The sequence below is a fragment of the Cibotium barometz genome, chromosome 55 (assembly GCF_041138505.1).
Source record: "Cibotium barometz isolate CiBa-2024 chromosome 55, ASM4113850v1, whole genome shotgun sequence".
Classification (NCBI taxonomy): Eukaryota; Viridiplantae; Streptophyta; class Polypodiopsida; order Cyatheales; family Cibotiaceae; genus Cibotium; species Cibotium barometz.
In genome coordinates this window covers 35,862,614-35,885,970 of record NC_141100.1, presented here as the reverse complement: position 1 = coordinate 35,885,970, position 23,357 = coordinate 35,862,614, and the positions used below count along the sequence as shown (strand labels likewise).

Genomic DNA, 23,357 nt, shown 5'->3' with positions numbered 1-23,357 from the left:
CTGCATATCATCCAAAAATTAATGGACAAACTGAGGCCACAAAGAGTACTATTCTAGATCTTTTGAGGTCTTACACTATCTCATCTCCTACAAATTCGGATCAGTATTTACATCTTTTGTAATTCACATACTTAAATCTAGTGACGCATGACATGTGGCGATTATTTATTAGAGAGTGGCAGTGATATTTTATGTGCAACATTTTGATATACATTAATTCTATTTTATGCATTAACCTTAGAGTGTTCACATTTTTGTATTTAGACTTATGTAAATCCAATGTGGAGATCCATATTTTTGGCTACATGTATTTTTGGCTCTTGCTTTTTGTACAAGGAAATATATGTAAATACACCATGAAGAGGACATGAGCCACTCTCATGGTGGGGGAGATTTAATCCATTCTTGTGTCACATGCATAGCTTTCTTCTATTTTGAACTGAGTATTTCTTTCAAGTTAATTTTTAATAGAGGGCTAACCGTGAGCTTCCAATAGGGAACTTGCATAGTAAGGCATAAATAGCTAGTCTTTGGTGATATCTTCCAATAGGGAACTTGCATAGTAAGGCATAAATAGCTAGTCTTTGGTGATATCTTCCTAAGATCTAGAAGTCCCTGGAGAAATAACATCCTTGTTGGGCACTATTTGGGGCTGCACAACCCCTTTTCCTCTAGTTTGTATACCAATCATAGGTCCTTCTTGACCCATCTTAGATGGAGGTGCATTATCATTGACCAAAGTTGTCAGTAGTGGCAGGGAATCATGATGGTAGGACACTCATTTGCGAAGTCTCCAAATTTGTGACAACGGAGACAAGCTCCTACAAATGCGTCCCATTTAAGCTCAAAACATTTTCCCCCCATAAGCATACCATCTACTTCCATAGTAATCAATTCAAGGTTGGTTTATCCGTGTCTCATAAAACACAAATTAATTATCCCCATGACATTGGGGTGGCAGATGACTATGCCAGAGCTTTGTGCTAGGTATGGAATAGTATCACCAAAAATGACAAGGAAGCCAAGAACTTCCACCCAAACCAGACAATGATGATGCACAAGTGCTTATAGTCAGTAATAGGGGTCCATGGTAGCACATGGACTTTTCAAATAATTGTTGCTTGAAATTAGGCCACTTGAGTACCACTTCATAAAAACCGTGAGCTACGTAAAAGACACCTTCTAGATGTAATCCTCCAAGAACTGTGTTTAACCATTGCCCAACATCCTCTGCAGAGGGCACTTGGCTGGAAAAGAAGAGAATCACAACCTATTTAGAGAACTTTACTTTGGAAAGAATTACATTCTTTGGGATAGTGTACTTCAGTGTTTAGGCTTCTCCCACTTTGCACCTTAAAAATCTTGATCCAACACGTCATAAAGAAGCTGCGCAACATGATCCTCATGCCTTGGCTTCTTGAGATCGGTGCCATCAATAGGTTTCTCATGTCTTCTTTCATAGTAAGTTACTTGTTCTTGTGTATCCATGATGCGAGAAGATCACATAACTTGCTCACACACACAGAGACACGAACAACACATGGACACATAAATGAGAGCAATGAATAAGAAGAGGCAAAAGCTAGCAAGAGACAACAACGGAAGGGGAAACAACAAGAAGACAAGAAGACGCAAAGCACATACAGTTTTTTATTTTGTGAAATCGTCGTCAAATATTATATTCAAGAACCCTCAAAGCAAGAGACTCTCAGTAAAGTACATTTAAGAATAGTGGAAAAACACTTCGTAGTTCTATTGATCAATCTGCAGCTCAAAACCATCATGCTATGTTATGAAACATCTCATAATTATGATCGAGCCATATTGTGCATATAGCCCAATATCTCACCCAAGAAAAGAAATGAACATATTCCTATAGTCTAGAAGGATATCTTCCAAACATCCATTTTTTTTTCCAAATGTTACCCTAAGGAATCACGTTCACATATTTCAAAATAGGTGATTCAGAAAATCCCTTGTGTCAATGCATGCCTAGAGAAAATGATAAATGCTCTCCATGTGATGATGGCACGGCAAACAAGTTGGAGCTGCAATTGTTTTGTTTTGCTAAATACTCTCCTACCAACAGCATTCCTGTGAGGCATCTCCATAGAAAAACCTTATGTTTTAAAGGCAGCTTTCTATTCTATATCTTTTCCAAATTACCTTTCCACCAGCCAAAGGACTTGTTTATATGCCACACCCGATCCGTATATCTCTTTATCTATGGTTGTTGAAGTAGTAAACTATATGCCCTTGCCACTGTCAGTCCAGAAAGAGGATACTCCATAACATAACGTGGTTGCCTATTCTTTAGTAGCCAATCATCCTGATATTACCCGACCGATATATGACATATCCCCATGTCTTGCTAGTTGAACAACAAGAAGTCTCCACACAAGGTGGTAATGGGCTCCCAATTGCCACTGTTGTTGTGCTTATATAAACGATAATGTTCTACCTTCAGTCTCAATTTGATATCTCCCACAATGCAAATTCATTTTCGTGCTAAAAAATAAGATTTTCTTGGCTTAGCCAGCCAATGGTGGATCAAATGCTCTACTCCAATGCACATTTTCAGCTACCTCTATGTTTCCAAGAGGCACTGGCCGTTCCTTATACTTGACCTACCAATAAATCCCAATAGGAGAGATTCCAATGCCCAAAAATATCAACCGCGTAACATGCACACATTGCAGCCAACATTCGTGCCCATGGCTGTCTTTGTTTGACAAAAGTTATTATCATGGTGCTTTTTCGAGCCAGTACATGGTAATGCACATTCAAGATATTCAGGCCACCATGCATTTTAGGGCTGCATACATGCTCCATTTTCAATAGTCTTAAAGCCTTCCTATCACAGTGCTTATTTTCCATAACAGTTCCATTATTTATGACATAAATGTGTCAAGTAATTTTTTGTCCCAAATTAACAACACCAACTATATGTAGGCCATTATAATGGATTGTACTATTCATGCAACGTGAGACACAAAGGCCATGTAGACAAGTGCCAGAATCAACCTTTTGTTTGATTTTTATTTGCACCCATGTAACAGCTTCTTAGAAAGATATATTCCAACCCAAATTAGTATTTTTCAAATACATTGTGATTTGGCCTAGAAGGTAGTATATCTCTTGGACAGAGTAAAATATGCCAATCTTCCTATTTAAGTGGTAGCAACTTCGACTTTCTAAAGTCATTTTCAACCTTGTTCCTGTCCTAAACATCCATAAGCACTATCAAATCCTTTAGAGCATCTACCCCCCCAGGAAGAAAAAAGAGTCATTAGCAACTATTGATGACCCATCTGGCTACACTACTCCATGTAATGCTCCTTCCCAAGTAAGAGTATCCATATATATCAGTAGAGAGGATGATTGGTAATTGCATACAACATGAGCTTAGAGGGAAGCCCTACCTAATAGATCTTCCCAAAGTCCAAGGTGATAATCCTTTCCCAATGGTACATCTAGTTGTGCTGCCCTCATACAGCGAGTAGTAGATGACATGTTATTTTTAGACCAAACCCCAGATTCATAGTGGTAGCAATCAAGTCTAGACGAGGGTGATGATAAAAATTTCCAAATGGTACATCTAGCTATGGTGCATGCATACATCCATTAGATGAATTCTCTCATTTTTGAACCAAAACCCAGACATTTCAAAGTGGTGGTGGCAATAAAGTGCCAGTGCACTATATCAAATGCTTTGCCAATGTCTACCCATAGTAGCAAGATCTCTTGATCAGTATATTTAGCATACTCCATTCCCACATAAGCATTATTGTGTGTGATTTGTCATCTAGGAATGAATCTATATCGGATGGGATGCAACCCTTTGTCGCTATTCTATTGGAGATCATCGTTTATCACCAATTTGTATAGTATTGGTATTAAAGTGATAGGTCTCTAATCAACAAAATTTGGGCATACATCCTTTTTTAAAGCTAATTTAACAAGGCCCTCTTGCCAATTTGAGAATACATCCTTTTTTAAAGCTAATTTAACAAGGTCCGCTTGCTAAGAAGCAGGCACCACTCCTTGTAACCATGTAACATTTATCATTGCCAATAGAATGTCCTCTCAAAAATGTTGAAAGAACTCCACAACTAATCCATCTCATTTTGGTGACTTCACTTACCTAGTCTAGTAAGAGCATTTTGTAATTCCATGTTTGTGAGAGGGGATTCCATTTGCATAGCTTCTTGTTGATTAAGAATTGTCACATTTATAAGCATCTTGGCTTTTTCTTTGAACTCTACCCATAGTGAGAAGTGCCCTAGTGTATACATCAAAGATAGATTGGAAATGTGCCATGCATTCACTTTCGAGTTCATTTACATCATTGGTCCACTGACCACATTAGGCTTCTGCACACGATGTACTCTTTGCTTTTATCTCTTAGCATGCAAACATTTGAAAAATTATTTTGATTAGTAACCTTTATCTGGTAAAGGCCTCTACCTTGCTCCTATTTTCCATTTTTTCTATTTCCTATGGTTATTGTTATTTGTCATATATCGTGCATTCAACAACTTTTCTTCCTCCTCTTGATTCAATTGTCTTGTTTGTGAAACTTCATGCAATGCATGCATATCCACTTTGCATCAGTTTATTTACTCTCTTTGTTGCCCCATATACCATTTGCCATATTCTATAATGATAGATTGCTTCCTTCTTTTGCAAAGTTTTTGCCCTAGTAAGTTTAGTTCATAGTAGGTATCTTCTCTACGTAATGCAATTATTATGTACACCTTTTCTTGATACGCATCACGTGATAGGTACAAGCTGTTGACTATGAACATTTATTTACATGGTAGCCTTGCATTCTCCGTAGCTATTTTAAAATGAATCCCCACCCATAATGATCCAATGATTGTGATGTTGCATAATCCACACATCCCTTCATAGGGCTTAGATCCCCATTGTACACATTTAACATATAGCATCTATTAAGCCTTCTTCATAGGGCTTGGATCCCCATTGTACACATTTAACATATAGCATCTATTAAGCCTTCTTCATAGGGCTCGGATCCCCATTGTGCACATTTAACATATAGCATCTATTAAGCCTTCTTCATAGGGCTCGGATCCCCATTGTGCACATTTAACATATAGCATTTGTGAAGCCTGGATTGATACTCTAATCTAGCATTACATTGTAGTGTGAATCCTCTTTTGTTCGGACAATTTACATTCCATATATCCATTGCTACAGTGTCTCTAATGTGTGCCAGGCCACTTCTTCTATTGCAATTATGTGTGAATCCCCAAATGTGTTATCTTGCACAGATGGAGAGTTATTAAAGTCCCCTAACACAAATGCATTTGTCAACCATGGATAGATAGCTAGTCTTCTCTATAATTATGCCTTGCTAAATACTAGATCTCTTGTAGCTCTCCATGTATTTGTTTTAAGTATTCCATCCCTCCCTTCACTGCTCTCAACCAATTCATGGATGTACATGTGGCTAATTCACATGAGGGCCATGGGAACACTAGAAATCTCAATTTCAATGCTTTCAGGTGTGGCACAACCTATCCCATAGCACATATAATTTGTTTCTATTGCCCATGATTCTGGGTGTACACACTTCTTTTCCCAATGTATGAGCTATTTGCAGTTGTGCATCCTCTAGATCACCACCAGGTCAATCCATACTGGGCATCGATGTTTTAGTAGCCCTTGATAGTGTAGTATGTGTCCAAGACAACACATGCACTAGTTGCCTAGCATAAAGAGAGGTGTAATCTCAAACAATTTTCACTTTGCCTCCACTGTGTTAAGCAGGATTTCTGAGAATCCTCTTGCTGCATAGTGAACTCCATCCACAATTTCTTCGGCTAAGAGCTTGTTAACCCACTAACAAATATCCCTCTTGCTGAGGATATATGTCCATGAAAAATAATATTGCAGCCTATTGTGAAAATTTCCTCACTTCAGACATTATAGTTTCTCTCTACACTACAACTTTCACAAACAGGTTTGCCTTGCTCCACTTGCTCTATGCTAATTCATAATCTTTGTGCAACACATTATAGAGAAATTAAAATTTTGGATTCTCTACAAGTTTGGCTCATTTCGCTTCTATTTCCTTGGGATCAAAGTGATGTCTAGTAAACACACACACACACACACACACACACAAACCTAAACAGAGGCAAAGGCTTGTTATAAATAAAGAAAGGCCAAATAGAACACAGGTAACAGTAGACGTGCATAAACAAGCAAGGGATAAATCATCCCATAGAAGTTTTAAAGGATTCAAAGCTAATTAGTAAGCCACCTTATAGAGCAAGTTTGACTGAAACACAAGAAGTTGAAAAAGCAGATGGCTAAATATTTAGAACAAGTCATTATTAGGCCAAGTAAATCTCCCTGGGCTTCACCAATATTATTGGTGAAGAAAAAATATGGATCTATGCGCTTGTGCATAGATTATCATGGATTGAATAATCACAATAAAAAATAAAATTTATATTCCCAGGATAGATGAATTGTTTGATCAAATCAAAGGTGCTAAATATTTTAGTAAGATAGCTTTAAGGTCTGGATATCATCAAGTAAGAATTAGAATTGAAGACATTGTGCCAAAAACAACATTTAAGACATCTTTTGGGCACTATGAGTTTTTAGTTATGACTTTTGGACTAACTTATGCCCCCACTAGTTTTACGACCATGATGAACACTATACTTTATCCTTATTTAGAAAAATTTGTGATGGTTTTTATTGATGATATACTAGTCTTTAGTCAAAATGGGCAAGAATATATTGAGCACCATAGAAAAGTATTTTAGTTATTGAGGAAAAATAAATTATTTGCTAAAAAATTTAAAAGTGATTTCTTAAAAAAAGAAGTGCAATATCTTAGACACATAGTGTTCGAGGAAGGGATTTGTATGGATCCTAATAAAATTAAACCTATATTGAGATGGAAGGCCCTATCTGATATAGATGAGTTACAAACCTTTTTAGGACTTGGTAGGTTTATATCAAAAGTTTATAAGGAATTATGCTAAGATAGTTGTTCCAATGATGCACCAGCTTAAAGGAAATGGAAAACAATTTAGTTGGACTTAAGTGAAAAATATCATTGGAAAAAAAATTTCATCGATAATGGATACTTGTTATATAAAGGTCACATTTGTGTACTCAAAGAAGAAAATATTCGTGAGAATATTTTACTAGAATATCATGACAATCCAAGTGCGAGGTACTCAAGAATATTTTACTCAAATGTCATGATTGGAGAGCTACATCCATTCAACATCTTAGGGACTCTCGCATACGTATTGATCATATTTATGCAGCTATACCACATGAGTGGCTTTGGGACCTTTCATGGAGATTATCATCCGATTTGGCTAGGAGTTTGTTTGAGGATAGGCATATCTGTGCAGGTCATTACTCTCCTAGTCCAAGAGGCATCATCTATTTTATCATACATGGAGGGAGATTGAGTAAATGTAGCATAGAGGGGATCATTCCACATACTAGGCTTAGTCCAATGAAGATTGTTGGCCATTCAGGGAAGCATTGGTTCATTGATCATTCTCCTCAGATAGTGACTCATGGCTCTTGGTGTTTGTGTCTATATGGTGGTAGTTCTATTAAATATCTTCAGTGGGATCCAGGTGAGTGGGAGTGGATTGATGCATTCGATCCATTTAAAGCCTCCCTTTTTTTAGTTTCACAGTCCGAAAAACGCCAAGCTTCTCATCACTTGATAGATGCATAGGATCCCTACTCGTAGGCCTCATTTAGGAGAGTTATCATATCTGTCAAGTGATACAGCGTAGATATTGGCATAGGCTTTGGCATTCATACAGAAGGAGCCAGATCTCTAATTTCTTTTGGTTATATTTACATGGTGGTCTCCCTACCAATCAGTGGAGATTGGTTTTCGGTGTAACACCTACTTGCTTGAGATGTGCAACAAATTTTAAGACTGTACAACATTATCTATGGGGATGCGACACTGCACAACATATTTGAGGTTCTATATCCCAACTTATGGGCAAATTGAGTGGCTACACCATGCATGTGACTTGGGGAGAAATTGCTTGGCTTTCCCAATCTAGTTCGTAGATTTTCAACAAGAGCTATGATATAAACTCTGCTATTTTCATTCATAGAGGTATTGCCAAGCATGGTTTATTAGAGGATGTCCCTCACTTTGATTGTAAAACCCCCAAATAGAGGATTGATACCAATTGGGAGATTGTTGCCAATGTTAGAGCATGGTAGATTTGAAGAGCTAGATGCACTAGGCTATTAAGGTGTCCATATTTCCGAGTCTCAGTGCATTAGTACTATATGGGGTGATATCATCTACTCTCATGGCTACTTGGGCTCATATTCAGGGGTCCTCTTGTTCCATGTAGGCAAAGCACATTATATTTATGTAGGAGTGGGACCATGGCATTTCCTTTTCCCCTAGTCCCACACGTATCAAGGCATCATGATGCTCCTCAGTCGTTGAGATCCCCTTACATACTGGGGTGATTCTATTTTATTTTGTCTTATAGGCATGATTATTGTATGCTTTTTTCATACTTAATAGACGTCTCTTTCATGGGGAAAAAATATGGACGTGTTTCAATACCATAGGTTGAAGACCTCCAAAAGTTGTGGGAAGAAATTCAAATCTAGGACATGATGTCCAAGCAACAAGATAAATAGATCCTCCATCATCAAGGGCATACTTATGTGGACAATGCATGACTTTACAGGCTACAAAGAATGCTTAGGTATAAGTTTTGAACAACCCTTCCTTAGACATATAAACAAACTAAGTCTTTCATACATTGTTAATGATTAATTCTTAGAGGTTGTAGGTCTAGTCATAGTTGTCTTCATCAAAGTTTGCATCATCAGATGGGGCATCATCGATAAATTGTTTCACCACAACTAGTGTCTCAGTAAGATTCTCTTCTCAAGTGTGTGTCATACACTTGGAATCAATTGAGTCCTAGAGGCATCGCTATAAAAAGGGCAACATCACTAGCATTAAGGAGGAATTCTGCCTAAGAATTTATGTGTTTAATTTTTATGTGAGTGTGTCAAGGGTTCTCAGCCTGGGATGTCCCCCAAAATATAAAAAATAATATGTGTGCATTTTTCTCTTATATGTTTATAATTCTCCTTTATTTCGGTTTACCTCTATTTAAGGCAAGAAGGTGGGGATATTATGATTGAAACCAATGTAGGACAGGGACCATTGACCTCCAGCGTAACCTTGGTCTCCGAGTCTCTATTGGGGGAAGTTACATGAACCTTAGTGCATGTTAAGAATCTAAGCCATGCTAGTGTTGAGCCTTTGAGCCTATTAAGGCCAAGCTCACCTCTTCAGAATAGCTACCCAAGAAAAGAGTCAAGAGCACACCACATCGACCCCTCTCCGTTTCCCTAACATCTTCAACTCATGATGAGGCCCAAGAAAGCACACACTAGCAGTAGAAGCCTTAAGCCTTCCACCCCCATCTTCTCAAGTTCCCAAAGAGCCCACCATCCCTGAAGTGTAAGAGCTTGTTGGGCCAAGTATACATCGACAAGAACCAACAGTAACCACTGAGGTTTAAAGTCTGCCCCCAAGCCTCTCTTTTCCCCACCACCAAATACCTTTTCTAGTCCAAGGGAGTCAGTTGACCCCTTTGATCTAGAAGAGCTCATTGGTTGTGTCCAAACCCGTGCTTCCATCCAACCATCCTCTTCAAAAAAGCACTTGAGGGAACCCATCCCAATGAACTCGGAAGAAGCGGCTACACTACAACAAAAAGTCCATGAATTACTGCAACAATTTGAAAGCTTAAACAAGAAACCAAGGATACACAGGCTCTCACCATGCAACTACAAATCCAAGTAAAAGTTGTAGAGGAGAGGTAGCAAGCCAAAGTCTCTGAATTACAAACTCATGCCTGCAACAAGCAGGAGATGGATCTTTACAACCAACTCTCAAATGGCCTTTATTATTTCCAAGATTTGAAGAATTGGTTCGAAGAGAAAGAGAAAGAATTGGAAGCCATAGAAGCTGGATCGAGAGCACACTTGAACGTGGTGGAAGTGAAACTGAAGCAAAGCAAGAATATCTAAAAAATAAGTTGTAGAAACTATGATATCCAAGTTAAAGACCTCAAGGACATGATGCAAGAGCTACAAACGGAGAAGGTAACCATGTTTGCTAGCCACTAATAGGTTATCTCACATTTGAATGAGTAAATCATAGGTGCCTACTCCATCGCCATTGGGCTATAAGTAGAGTATGGCTAGCTTAACTACAAAGGCCGACCTTGTCTCTCCTAGGTCCTCCAACTCTAAGAAGCTCACTGACAAAGGGATCTCTAGATTACTGAAGCCCTGTAGACTCACGAGGCTTGCTTGGTGGCGCTTCAACAACTACCACACACACACACACACACACACACACACCTTGCTTTCTTACTCAAAATCAAACAAAGATTTAAATATATATATATATATATATCTCAAACAACACATACATATGTATATATGTATACAAATACAGTATATGTATGCATGTATATATATATATATATATATATATATATATATATATATATCCTACTACATCTCCACACCCTACTCTCACACAGGTGGTACTCCTGCAACATCAAAACATCAATTGGTCCCCCTCAAGGCTTCTTTGAAGCTCCTATCTCAGTCTACGTCCTAAAAGGTATTCAATCAGCAACAAAGGAGGAGGGAAAGACTACAAAGATTAGAAGAGAAGGAAACATGAGAATAGCACATAGATTGAAAAGGAGGGGATTGTTGGAAAGAGGAAAAAGGGTTAAGAGTGTTGAGATATTCAAGCTCGATGTCAGTGTGAGCCAGCTATGCTATGTGCTGGCAGATTAGGTAGGAACATGTGTGAGACATAAATGACCGCGTGTCCAGCTGGTCATAGTGTGTGGACATTAGCTAGGGTTAGTAGAGTGTGGACACAACTCATTGTGTGTTGTGTGGATTATGGATTAGTGCATTATGCTTTGTGTGAGAGTGGACATGGCTTCCCTCTATGGTTAGGGTTTGGAATATACATTAGGGTTTGCTCCTGTGTGTGTGGCTCCTCCTCCTCTACCGTTCTTTCAACATGGTATCAGAGCCTTGTGCTGTTTATTAGGGTTTATGAGTGAGTGAGTGAAGAGGGAGAAGAAGAAGCTGTGAAAAGAAGCTGTGAAGCTGCCATTGGAGCTGTGAAGCTTGGAGCACACCAAATACTATCAGATCTGAAAGCTAGGCCTACCGGGTAAGGTCTTCTAAACATCCTTGAGCGGATTGCAGGTGAAACAGGCAAAAGCAAAGCATTTTAGAGCAAATCAAAGCAAGGCAAAATTCTGGTTTTTGAAGCTTTCCATTAAAGCTTGGGGAACATTGATGTATGGTGAAAATACAAGTGATTCTGGCAAAAGACATATGCATTTGTCAAAGAGGGATGTATTAGCAACCCATGTGAAAGCCTTGAACAAAGTTTGGAGCAATTTGGATGTATTTAATTGAGTGGAAAACTCTGGTTTTTGAGCTCACACAAAACAGAGAAAAGCAAGCCCAAAATTGAATCATTTGGAGCATGTATTTGGCAAAAATTCAATCATTGGTGGATAACACAGCTACCTAGAGTGTTAGGGACTATTACCCATCATCAATTAACTCTAGAACCACTCCAAAACCCCTGATTTGCAGGCGGCGCAGCCCATACAGAGGAAACAGGGCAGAAAACTGGTTTTTTCACTACGAGGAGGTCGATTTCTTACTTGGTGCTTGATATCTTCCACAATCTTCTTAGCAATTGGATGCTTTACATCTTGGAGAAGAGGGCTATGTGATTTGTTTGGCCAATGATGCTTAATTGAGCTGGGAATGAGCTGATTAAAACAGGCTGTCCACTGGTTGCAGAGAAACAGAGCATTTTAATCGAGCAATTAATCTTTGGTGTTTTACAATTGGACAAATTCCTCTTACATGGAGTTGATGGACACTATTGCTAAGCCAATGAATGCCTGGTTGCTCAATTTGGTGAAATATTGAAGGAATTAGAGCCAAATCATTACTGGTTTTTCTGGTTTTTCTGGTTTTTCCAAAAACAGAAAAAGGGGTTTTCAAAAATTGATAATTACACATGTCAAATGGAGTTGATACTCAACATTGAGGTTCATTAGGTGTGAATGCAAGTTGCCTATACTTGATTGCACCATTACATTGCGATTTGGAGCCTTGGAAGGCGTGTCAGTTCAGGGTATTCCGCACTGCGTGAGTCAGTTCATCTCAGATGATTACAGGTTGATTTTCTACATCAAATTTGGAGTTTGTTGGCTATCTTGGAGTATCTGCAACATTCATTGGAGTGTGGTTGAGCTGAGGAAGGCTCACTTACAGATTTGAAGTGTGCGGAAGGTGTATGCATTGAGCAAACATGTCTGACAATCCAGTTCAGATTGTTGGTGAGAAGCTGGATAGGAAGAACTTCCAGGCATGGAAGTACAGGATAAAGAGTTTCTTGAAAGGAAAAGGATTTTGGAATCTCATTACAGGTGCTGAGCCAGAGCCTGAGCTACCTCGGCAACCTACACAGCAGCAGCTTATTGCTCATAAGCAGTGGTCAGAGAGAGCATTCAAAGTGCTGCATTATTTGTCTATATGTATATCTGATGCTATGCTCATACACATTCAGGATGCTGAGAATCCCAAAGATGCATGGGATACTTTGGTCAAGATGTTTGATACAGATACGAGTGCTCGCAAGTCTCAGTTGCGACAGCAGATACACAATGTGAAAAGGAATAAAAGGAGCATACATGATTATGTGCAAGAAATCAAGAAGTTTGCAGATGCATTGGCCACAATAAATGCCCCCATGCCTGATGATGATTTGGTGGATATTACCTTGCGTGGTCTTGGCAAGGAATACAAATCCTTTGATACATCTATCTCCGTGAGGAGCACAGGTTTACCCGACTTCGATGAGTTGGTTTCCCTCTTGTTGGTTGAGGAAATCAAGCTCAGTGATTCATTTTTGGATGCATCTTCTAGCCATGATGATGGCAGAAATCAGGCTTTCTACTCGCAGAGAGGTTTTAGAGGCAGGGGGAGATTCGCATCACGTGGACGTGGTGGTAATGGTCGTGGATGGCAGGATAGACCTCCACAACAGAATTTTCAGCCTTCATATGGTGCTCGAGGTGGTCGTGGATATGCACCACAAAGAGGCAGAGGTACCCCCCGTGGTCGAGGACGTTGGCAAGGCCAACAAAATTCAATGCAAGATGTGGAATGCCATTATTGTGGCAAATATGGTCATATGGCGAGAGATTGCTTTCGCAAACAGAATGATTTGAGAGGGGGAAGAGCACAACGTGGTGGTCATTATGGTGGAAACTATGCACAACATGGTGGCAACTATGCATCAAGTAGCAATGATGGAACTGCAAATCATTTGTTTGCCATGAAGCATGTTGTGGGTTCTATGACGACAAATGCTGAGAATGATGATACATGGTACATGGACTCAGGAGCATCAAATCATATGACATGCCATGGTGAATGGTTTGAGCACATGAAGCCAATGGATGTCAAAGGATATGTGGAAACAGGTGATGATACCCAGCATGTCATTACACATGTTGGAAGTGTACCATTGGTCATGCATAATGGTCAGACAAAGTCTATGTCAGATGTGTTGTATGTGCCTTCAATCACTAAAAGCTTGGCCTCAGTTGGTCAAATGGTGGAACAGGGATTACAGGTTAGATTCAATGAGCATGGATGCTTCGTTGAAGACTTCAAACATGGATGTAGAGTGATTGCTAAAGGCAAGAAAGAAGGAAGACTGTTTAAGCTGGATGCTGGAATTCCTGAGCTAAAATCAGCCATGTTCTCAAAGAGCAGGAATGTGGTACAGGATATTGATATGTGGCACAAGAGGATTGGCCATGTAAATATACAGAGATTAAAGAACATGCAAACAAGAGGCATTGTCAATGGTTTGCCTAGGTTCAAATATGATGGACATATGCATGTTTGTGAAGCCTGTCAGTTTGGGAAGCAGGCAAGATTGAGATTTCCTAGAGAAGGAAATATGAGTAACAGGCCACTTGAGATCGTGCACAGTGATGTATGGGGTCCTGCACAAAACCCATCTATCAACAAAGGCAGTCTATACTATGTTACATTCATTGATGACTTTAGCAGGATGACATGGATATACTTTCTCAGGGAGAAGAGTGAAGTATTGGAAAAATTCATGGATTTCAAAGCTTTTGCAGAAAAGCAGTATGGCTGTTGGATTAAATGTCTGAGGACAGATGGAGGTGGTGAATACACCTCAAAGGCCTTTGAGCATTTCTTGAGGAAGCATGGAATAAGGAGACAATTGACATGCAGGTATACACCTCAGCAGAATGGTGTGGCTGAGAGAAAGAATAGAGTTATATGTGAAGTGGCAAGGGCAATGCGTAATGAAAAGAGCATGCCAGATTACTATTAGGCAGAAGCATGTGCTACTGCAGTTTATATATTGAACAAAACACCTACAGCAGCCATTCATGGAAGCACGCCAGAGATGCGGCTCACAGGTTACAAGCCAGACATTGGACATCTTAAAGTTTTTGGATGCATAGCCTATGTGCATGTGCCTGATGAAAGAAGAAGGAAGTTGGATCCTAAGGCAGAGAAATGTATATTTGTGGGATATGCACAGGATCGAAAAGCCTACAAGTGTTATAATCCACAAACTAGACAAGTGGTCATCTCACGTGATGTGGTGTTTGATGAGCTTGCTAGTTGGTATAAGGCAAAAGATGAAGGTGTTATTGAGTCACTGGAAGCAGATGTGCCTGTGAACTTGCCATCACAAGCAAGTTCTAGTTCTACTACTATGTCTGGGCCAGCAGCAGAAGCTGAGAGTAGCAGTGTACGTCCATGGTCAGGACGTTTGAGGCATGAAAGTGTAAGCACTGGACAAAGGCAAAAAGAAAGTCGAAGGAATTGGAATCACAGGATATGAGTCATCCAGTTCTGAAAGTTTGGATGAGGAGCTTGGCATACCTGTTTTACGCACACCTGGTGCTAGACAGGACAGATATGTGCCACCACATGCTAGAGTCACAGGTGTACAGAGTGACCCGCATGCATTGCGGAGATCCCAGAGGGTCAGATATCCTGTTGACAGGTTGACATACAGAGATTTTGCTATGCACTATGCATATATGACATCTATGGTGAAGCATGTGGAACCTACATGCTATACAGAGGCTGTTGGAGAGCATGTATGGGAAAAAGCAATGGATGTAGAGATGGACGCATTGGTCCATAATGATACATGGGACTTGGTTGCACTACCAAAGGACAAGAATGTTATTGGATGTAAATGGGTTTACAAAGTGAAGTGCAAATCTGATGGTTCTATTGAAAGACATAAGGCAAGATTGGTAGCAAAGGGTTATGCACAGACCCATGGATTGGATTATGATGAGACGTTTAGCCCAGTGGCTAAGATGGGCACAGTGAGAGCAGTCATTGCTATGGCTGCAGCTAATGGCTGGGAAATGCATCAGATGGATGTTAAGAATGCATTTCTGAATGGAGATCTACAAGAGGAAGTATACATGGCACAGCCAGAAGGGTATGTACACCCTAGATATCCCACTCACGTATGCAGGTTGAAAAAGGCATTGTATGGTCTGAAGTAAGCACCACGTGCTTGGAGTGATAAGATGAGCAGATATCTTATCTCACTTGGTTTTCAGACTTCTACAGCGGATTCTTCACTCTATGTGAAGAAGACACAGCATGGGATTGTTTTACTAGTCATCTATGTGGATGACTTGATTATTACAGGTGATCATAGTGCAGATGTGATGCATGTCAAGAAAGCTTTGAGTGGGCAATTTGACATGAAAGATCTTGGTGAGTTGAGATACTTCCTTGGCATTGAAGTGGTGAAAGATCATGCAGGTACTTGGTTAGTACAGCGCCAATATGCCTTGGATATGTTGGCAAAGTATGGCATGACAGGGTGTAAGCCTATGAGTACACCATTGGAGCAAAATGTGAAGTTGCGGGCTGATTATGGCGAGGAATTGGATGATCCTTCCATGTACAGGAAGATGGTTGGTAGTCTCATATATATGACTATCACACGCCCGGATTTGAGTTATGCCGTGGGGCTAGTTTGCCAGTTTATGCAAAGCCCCAGGAAACCACATCTGGATGCAGTGAGACGCATCATGAGATATGTGAAAACCACAGCACATTATGGTTTATTCTATGAGAGTGGTAAAAGCTTGGACATACATGGCTACACAGATGCTGATTGGGCAGGTAGCGCATATGACAGGAGGTCTACTAGTGGATATGCTTTTACACTTGGCAGTGCTGTGGTGAGTTGGAGTAGCAAAAAGCAACCTACAGTTGCTTTATCCAGTACAGAGGCTGAGTACAGAGGTGCAGCCATTGCTACTTGTGAGGCTATATGGTTAAAGAGTCTCTTGGCAGATTTATGTGAGCCTCTTGATGGCAAAGTTGTCATACATTGTGACAACATGAGCAGTATGCAGTTGGCAAAGAATCCAGTATTTCATGCGAGGACCAAACACATAGAGGTCCATTATCACTTTGTCAGAGAAAAGGTGCTGGATGGTACAGTTGATCTTCACTACGTGAAGACTGATGAGCAGGTGGCTGATATCTTCACGAAGCCACTTAGCAGGGAGAAGTTCGAGTACTTCCGGACTATGTTGGGAGTACATGGGATGAGCTTGAGGGGGAGTGTTGAGAGTGTTGATATCCCAAGCTCATCTACATCTTCATCGGCAGTACATCATGAGCTTGAGAGGGGCTGTTGAGATATTCAAGCTCGATGTCAGTGTGAGCCAGCTATGCTATGTGCTGGCAGATTAGGTAGGAACATGTGTGAGACATAAATGACCGCGTGTCCAGCTGGTCATAGTGTGTGGACATTAGCTAGGGTTAGTAGAGTGTGGACACAACTCATTGTGTGTTGTGTGGATTATGGATTAGTGCATTATGCTTTGTGTGAGAGTGGACATGGCTTCCCTCTATGGTTAGGGTTTGGAATATACATTAGGGTTTGCTCCTGTGTGTGTGGCTCCTCCTCCTCTACCGTTCTTTCAACAAAGAGGTTGAAAGTGGGGGAAAGACAAAAAAAAAAAGGATGCCTCAACACTAAGGGAAAAAGAGTACAGAGATTGATAGGGTGGGAAAGAGGTTCAAACAATCGCCACCCATGAGGGAAAGACTATGTTAGTAAGAAGACATTACCTTTCACCAAATGATGGTGATTGCACCAACCATGAGAGATGCAATCGAAAGTTGTTGGGATGTGTTTAAATAAAAGCTAATGAGGATTATTTCTTTACTTTAATTACCTATTAAAAAAGTGCTATATAATAGGGCTATTTAGGACAAGTGCTTGGTCTTCCACCTTACCCTGCATTCAAACTTTTAAATAACCCAAAACACACGTCAGACCAAGACCATACTTTTTTTTAAATGAACCAAAATGCACGCTAGACTAAGAACATATTGCTCATATTTTCTTTGTGGTCCACCTTACCTTGCTTTTTCAACCTTTTACACAACCCAAAATGCACGTCGGGGACCAAGACCATGGACCAAGACCATACTTCTTTTTAAATGAACCAAAATGCACGCTAGACTAAGAACATACCTTGCTTTCGACCTTTAATCACATAACCCAAAATGCACGTCGGGACCAAGACCATACTTCTTTTTATATGAATGAAAATGCACGCTAGACTCAGAACACACCGCGAGACTTTCTTGTACCAATTTGTATGATGATAGACTTTTAAAGAGATTTCCTTGTAACACTTAGACTTTCTCGTACAAAATCAAGTAATTGGGTTTTTTCCTACACATCAATCGATTTCCTAAGTACACATCAATCGGTAAATATGCACATCAATTGCTTTCCTAGCTGAAATTTTCAAAATATTGAGTTTTTTTTTTCCCAATTTGAGCCTTGAAAAATACTTTAAAGAACGTGGTTTAATGATAACTCATTTGCAATTTTCATGCTATGGTCTTATCTTTTTTTCTAATAGGGTTGAAGCAAAATTATAGAACATAAGATAATAGATGTATATATCTTATTTTTTTCTTACTTTTAATTTTTGACTCGCAATATGTTAGCCTATTGATCTGATTATGTGTATTAAAATGATTTTATTTGTAAACTATGATTGGGCTTCGCTTGTTTCGACCATAAAATACTGTATCTTTCCCAATCAAAGTTGATCGACAAGGGAGGAGGCCATCAAAAGGTATCAATCGGCGGCAACCACCATGATTTTGATGTTGTTCTACAATAATTCGTTACTTTTCGCTATGGTGGTTGATGTTGTTCTACAATAATTCGTTACTTTTCGCTATAAAATGTGTTGGGCCTATGAAGGAAATGCCATAAAAACTGTGAACCACTTCCTGGCTCTTAGTGTTCTTCCTAACAATGTTTTTCCTTTTGGAAGCTCTCTTGGTACTTAGTGTCGCTTGCCTCGTCATTCAGTGCGGCTTGTCCGCCTCCTGCTTCCCGCCTGATGTGGCCGCCCTGCAAGAATTCGCCTCCCACTTCGCCGCCCATAGGTCGAACGCGTCCACTTCAGCTTTCTTGGATTGGAGGGGCCATGAGTGCTGCTCGTGGGTGGGCGTCAGCTGCAATAGAATTACGCCGCCAAATCCCGCCTCAAACTACAGTTCACGTGTCTCGGGGCTTTTGCTGGCGAATAGCAATCTGCAGGGCGGCATTCCCCACGCCCTCTGCGGCCTCTCCGCCCTCTCCACCCTAGACCTCTCCTCCAACAACCTCTCTGGGCCCATCCCCAGCTGCCTCGGCGACAATCTCACCAACCTCGAGGAGCTCCACCTGGGGTACAACCTTCTGAGCGGCGCCATCCCGCCATCCTTTTCTCGCCTGCGCAGCCTCAAGGTCTTAAGCCTTCAAGGGAATTGGCTAAGCAATAATCCTAGTGGACTGGGATCCAGTATCATGCCCATCTGCGCCCTCCCCAACCTCGTTCACTTTGATTTCTCTGGAAACAACGGCTCTGGCTCCATCCCGGTCTTCAACGCCCCTAACTTACAGCACCTCAATCTCTCTTTTAACCTGTTCTCTGGCTGCATCGCCTTCCCCAACACCACAAACTTACAATTTCTGGATCTAACTTATAACAATTTCTCCTGTCCCATCCCCTCCTTCGCCAACACCCCAAACCTACAAGTCCTCAACCTTTCCTTAAACCAATTTACCAGCTTCGGCAATTTTTCCATCTCCCACCTCCAAAGCCTACAAAGCTTGGATCTCTCCGGTAACTCTGAATTGTCGGGAGATATCCCGGTTCCCTTTCTATCACAACTCCATCACCTACGCACTCTGTCTCTCGATGATACCCCAGTGTCTGCCAGAGGAGCTAACGTTTCAGAATTGTTCTGTGGGCTCAAAGCTCTCCAAAAATTATCCATATCTTCCGGTGCTTTGTCAGGGGTACTTCCTCCGCCGCAGTGTGAGAGGCCTTCAGTTAACCTCACCTCCTTGGATTTGTCCGACAACCAATTGACCGGCCCATTCCCAGCCTGGATTGGGCGCCTCTTCTCCAACTTACAAGTTTTGGACCTTTCCTACAACTATTTCTATGGCTCCATACCGCAAGAGTGGCAAAACCTAACTCAACTCACCTCCCTCTCCCTTGTGCGTGATCCTAACTCACCCTTCACTCCTGTTCACCTTTCCCGCCCACAAATCCCAGCCGGGCTTTTTAGATTACCGCTGCAAAGCCTCACACTTGGGTCCATGCGTCTGGGCGGTGAAAATTTCCACTGTGCAACTAGACTGTCTCTTCTCAACAAAACAATCATGTCTTTAGACCTTTCGGACAATCATATTACTGGTGGCGACGCATTGCATTGCCTCGCACACAACAACTTCACCAATTTGATAGATCTCTATCTCTCTTACAATCCTTTTGCTTTCAACTTTAGTCTGATTAGTACTCTTCCACCATCCCTGCAAACTCTTAGTTTGAGCTTCTGTCAGCTCCACGGACAGCTGAGCAACAAACTCTTCAAAATGTTCTCATCAATTAATGGGCTTTCTTATTTGGATTTATCATACAATCACTTTGTAGGCAACATACCATCGCAGATAGGAAGCTTAGCAAGTGTTTCTTATTTGGATTTATCATACAATCATTTCGCAGGTCCTATCCCTCCTTCCATAGGAAACATATCGACCAATATAGATCTTGACTACCCAGTGATAGTTTGCCTCAGCAACAACCATCTAGATGGGGAGATTCCTCAAGAGATCGGAAACATTTCATTTCTAACAGGTTTGATTCTCGGAAATAATAGGCTAACCAAAGCTTCCTTTTCTAAGACCCAATTCACCCAACTAGAAATTTTAGATCTAAGCCACAATAGGTTGGAAGGTGACCTGCAGCATACCTTTGGTGATTATTCTGTGTTGAGGAATTTGAATGTCCTCCTTCTTGGCTACAATCAATTAGCTGGCTCTATCCCAGTCTCCTTTGGTATCTCAGCTCCTTATTTGATGGTCATTCAACTCTCCAACAACAATCTCACAGGAGCCATCCCAGACACTCTTAAGCTACTTCCCGCTCTTCGATCTGATGATGTAGTGCCCTACGCGCACTACGGTTGGTTCAATTTTTCATTGATTGTGAAAACCTTGGATCTATCTTACATGGATGTTGGTTCCGACACTATAGCATATTTGGACCTCTCTTGCAATATGCTACTTGGTTCCATTCCTGAATCCCTGGGGGAGTTGTCCATGTTACGAGACCTTAATCTCTCAAGAAACAACCTATCAGGTCTCATTCCTTCTAGGCTTGCCAAGCTCTCTATGTTAGAAACCCTTGACTTGTCCTTCAATAGGTTACACGGATCAATCCCCATAGAATTCATAGAACTCACAAAGATTGAGGTTTTCAATGTTTCCTTCAATAAAGAACTGATTGGGCAAATACCAGGAGGACCTCAGTTTGAAGAGGAGGAAAGCTATGTTGGTGACCCAATGCTCTGCGGATACCCAACTCTTCAAGTCTGCTCCAACCATAGAATGGATGCTACCCCTCCATTGAGTGACGAAGGTGTCGACAAAGGAGGATCATTCCTTCTAAGGTGGATTGATGAATGGGCCTCCATTCCTGGAATGTGTTTAGGGTTCGTCCTAGGATTTGGAGGGACTATTTGGGCTCTTATGCTAGTAGGTTTTGTATAGAGGCTTAACCCATATATCTACTAGTGTAGTACTAAAAAAATGGTGTTATCACCCTCATGCAAATCATAGATTTTGATCGTTATATATACTCTATGGTGATGCAGTTGTATTATTATTCTTGGAGAGCACATATAGGCTCTACTAGTCTTCAAAAATTTTCTCTCTTGTACATCATTGGTAGATAATGTTCTAGTCTTTTTTTTTAAAAAAAATACTACTTGTCAGACCTGCACTGATGCTGCATTATTATTTGTAGTAGCTTCTAAAGAGACTTCTTGTCAAACAAAACTCATTGATCTCTCCCTTTGTTTACATCTATGCTACATGCACATGCATATATAACACATGCACATAGAACACACACACCCACCCATAGAACAAACACTTGCACATATAATAAGAATATCATTGAATAAGAAACGATATCTAAAGTAAAGATTGTCCTTACTTTGTGGCAACGAAAAAAACCAATATCTAAAAAAAAACAAAATAGTGAAAGAAGTGAGAATCAATCCATCGTGATCCAGTAGTCTCATTAGAAAAATGAAGCTTGTGCTTCCTACAGCCATCAATAAGCCTGGGCGATGCATGATAAGTAACATGGTAGGATGTTGATGCATGTCCACTACATTGAGCATGCAAAGTGGATTTCTTGTTGTTTCATGGACCTACACACAAAACACACAACTATTAATAAAATGTTATTTAAAAATAATAATAATAATTGTAAAGTTATCCTTCCAAGACACAAATGAAGACTTGGACAAAACTATGCTAGCAAGTGCTACAAAGAGCTTGTATATCAAAATGAGTAGCTCTTATATGCAATAAATAAGACCCAACCCTTTGGTATAGAGCAACCCCCAATATAGGGGGCATGTGTCTATGTCATGGACAATGTCAAAAAACACACTCTTTCTTATGTAAATATATCCCCCCTGCTTCTCATTGGGAATACTAATTCCATATCTATCGAAGCCATAAATGTAACCCATAAAAAGTCCACTGTATGTAAAATCCAATAATAAAGTAGAAATTAAGAAGCTACATAAAGAAACATACAAATGTTTATATGATAAAGAAGTTACATAAAGAAACATACAAATGCTTATATGATAACACATGTACTTATTTGTTACAATTTATAAACCTATCCCTATGGTTTCCTAGCATAATGATTGTAACATGTCAAGAAGAACGGAGTGCACACAAACGAGGTGGCTCTGCAAAGAAAATAAGCTATATAATATCAAGTATTTAAAAAACTATAAATAAAAAGAAAAAGAAAAAGAGATAAAAATATTAACCTTTAACCCCCTCGACTGCATTATGTCCAGAGTGAATATGATGTCATACATCATTATCCCTAAATCAAAACTTTTCTTTTTAAAAATACCTACACAAAAGAAAGACAAAGTACCATATAGAGGTCCCTACGTAACCTTCTCATACCACGTGTTGCAAGGGAAGGTAGCATGCTTAATAGAATAGAAGAAGATACAAAGATATATAAAAAGGTAGACACAAATAATGAATTACCTAAAATTATCACTTGGAAGCATCTAATATCTCCTTGTAAATATTGTTACTTGTGAATCTACAACTCTCAAGTGAGCTACTCCTAACACACTAACCCATGGGCGAAAATTCCATCCATAGAAAGGCCCCCCCAAGTTCAACTCACACCTAAGTCCACCTCACATGCACAACCAAAACCAATGTCACCCCTAAAAAATATTCCCAAAATCCTACCTGAAAAGGATGTCCCACCATCAAAGACAAATTTTGGTCGAATCATAGAAGGTGAATGATGCAGAGGCCTTAATTCCATGTACAAATGAACAAAATTTTCTAGCAATCAAGACACCTATTCTAAGTTGGAAACCATAGGTGACTTGTTATGTCAATGGTAATTGATCATAAAAAAGTTAAACCTTGTCTACATGTGAAATCACAAGCACTAGAAAACAAGAAAGTGATTTTTCACAAAGCAGCTAGCAACAAGCAGCTTGAGGTGCAAAATCAATCAGAAGCCAAGAGAAGGCAAGGA

The 23,357-nt window shown here is 40.1% G+C and overlaps 1 protein-coding gene across 1 annotated transcript; it reads left to right on the top strand.

Annotated features, from left to right (window-relative positions):
• The first annotated feature begins 18,481 nt into the window (after positions 1-18,481).
• On the top strand, positions 18,482-23,095 carry LOC147607685 (uncharacterized). The gene has a single exon (XM_086790721.1). It carries the CDS (start codon positions 18,518-18,520, stop codon positions 21,305-21,307), a length of 2,790 nt encoding a protein of 929 aa, XP_086646847.1. The 5' UTR covers positions 18,482-18,517; the 3' UTR covers positions 21,308-23,095.
• The last annotated feature ends 262 nt before the right edge of the window (positions 23,096-23,357 follow it).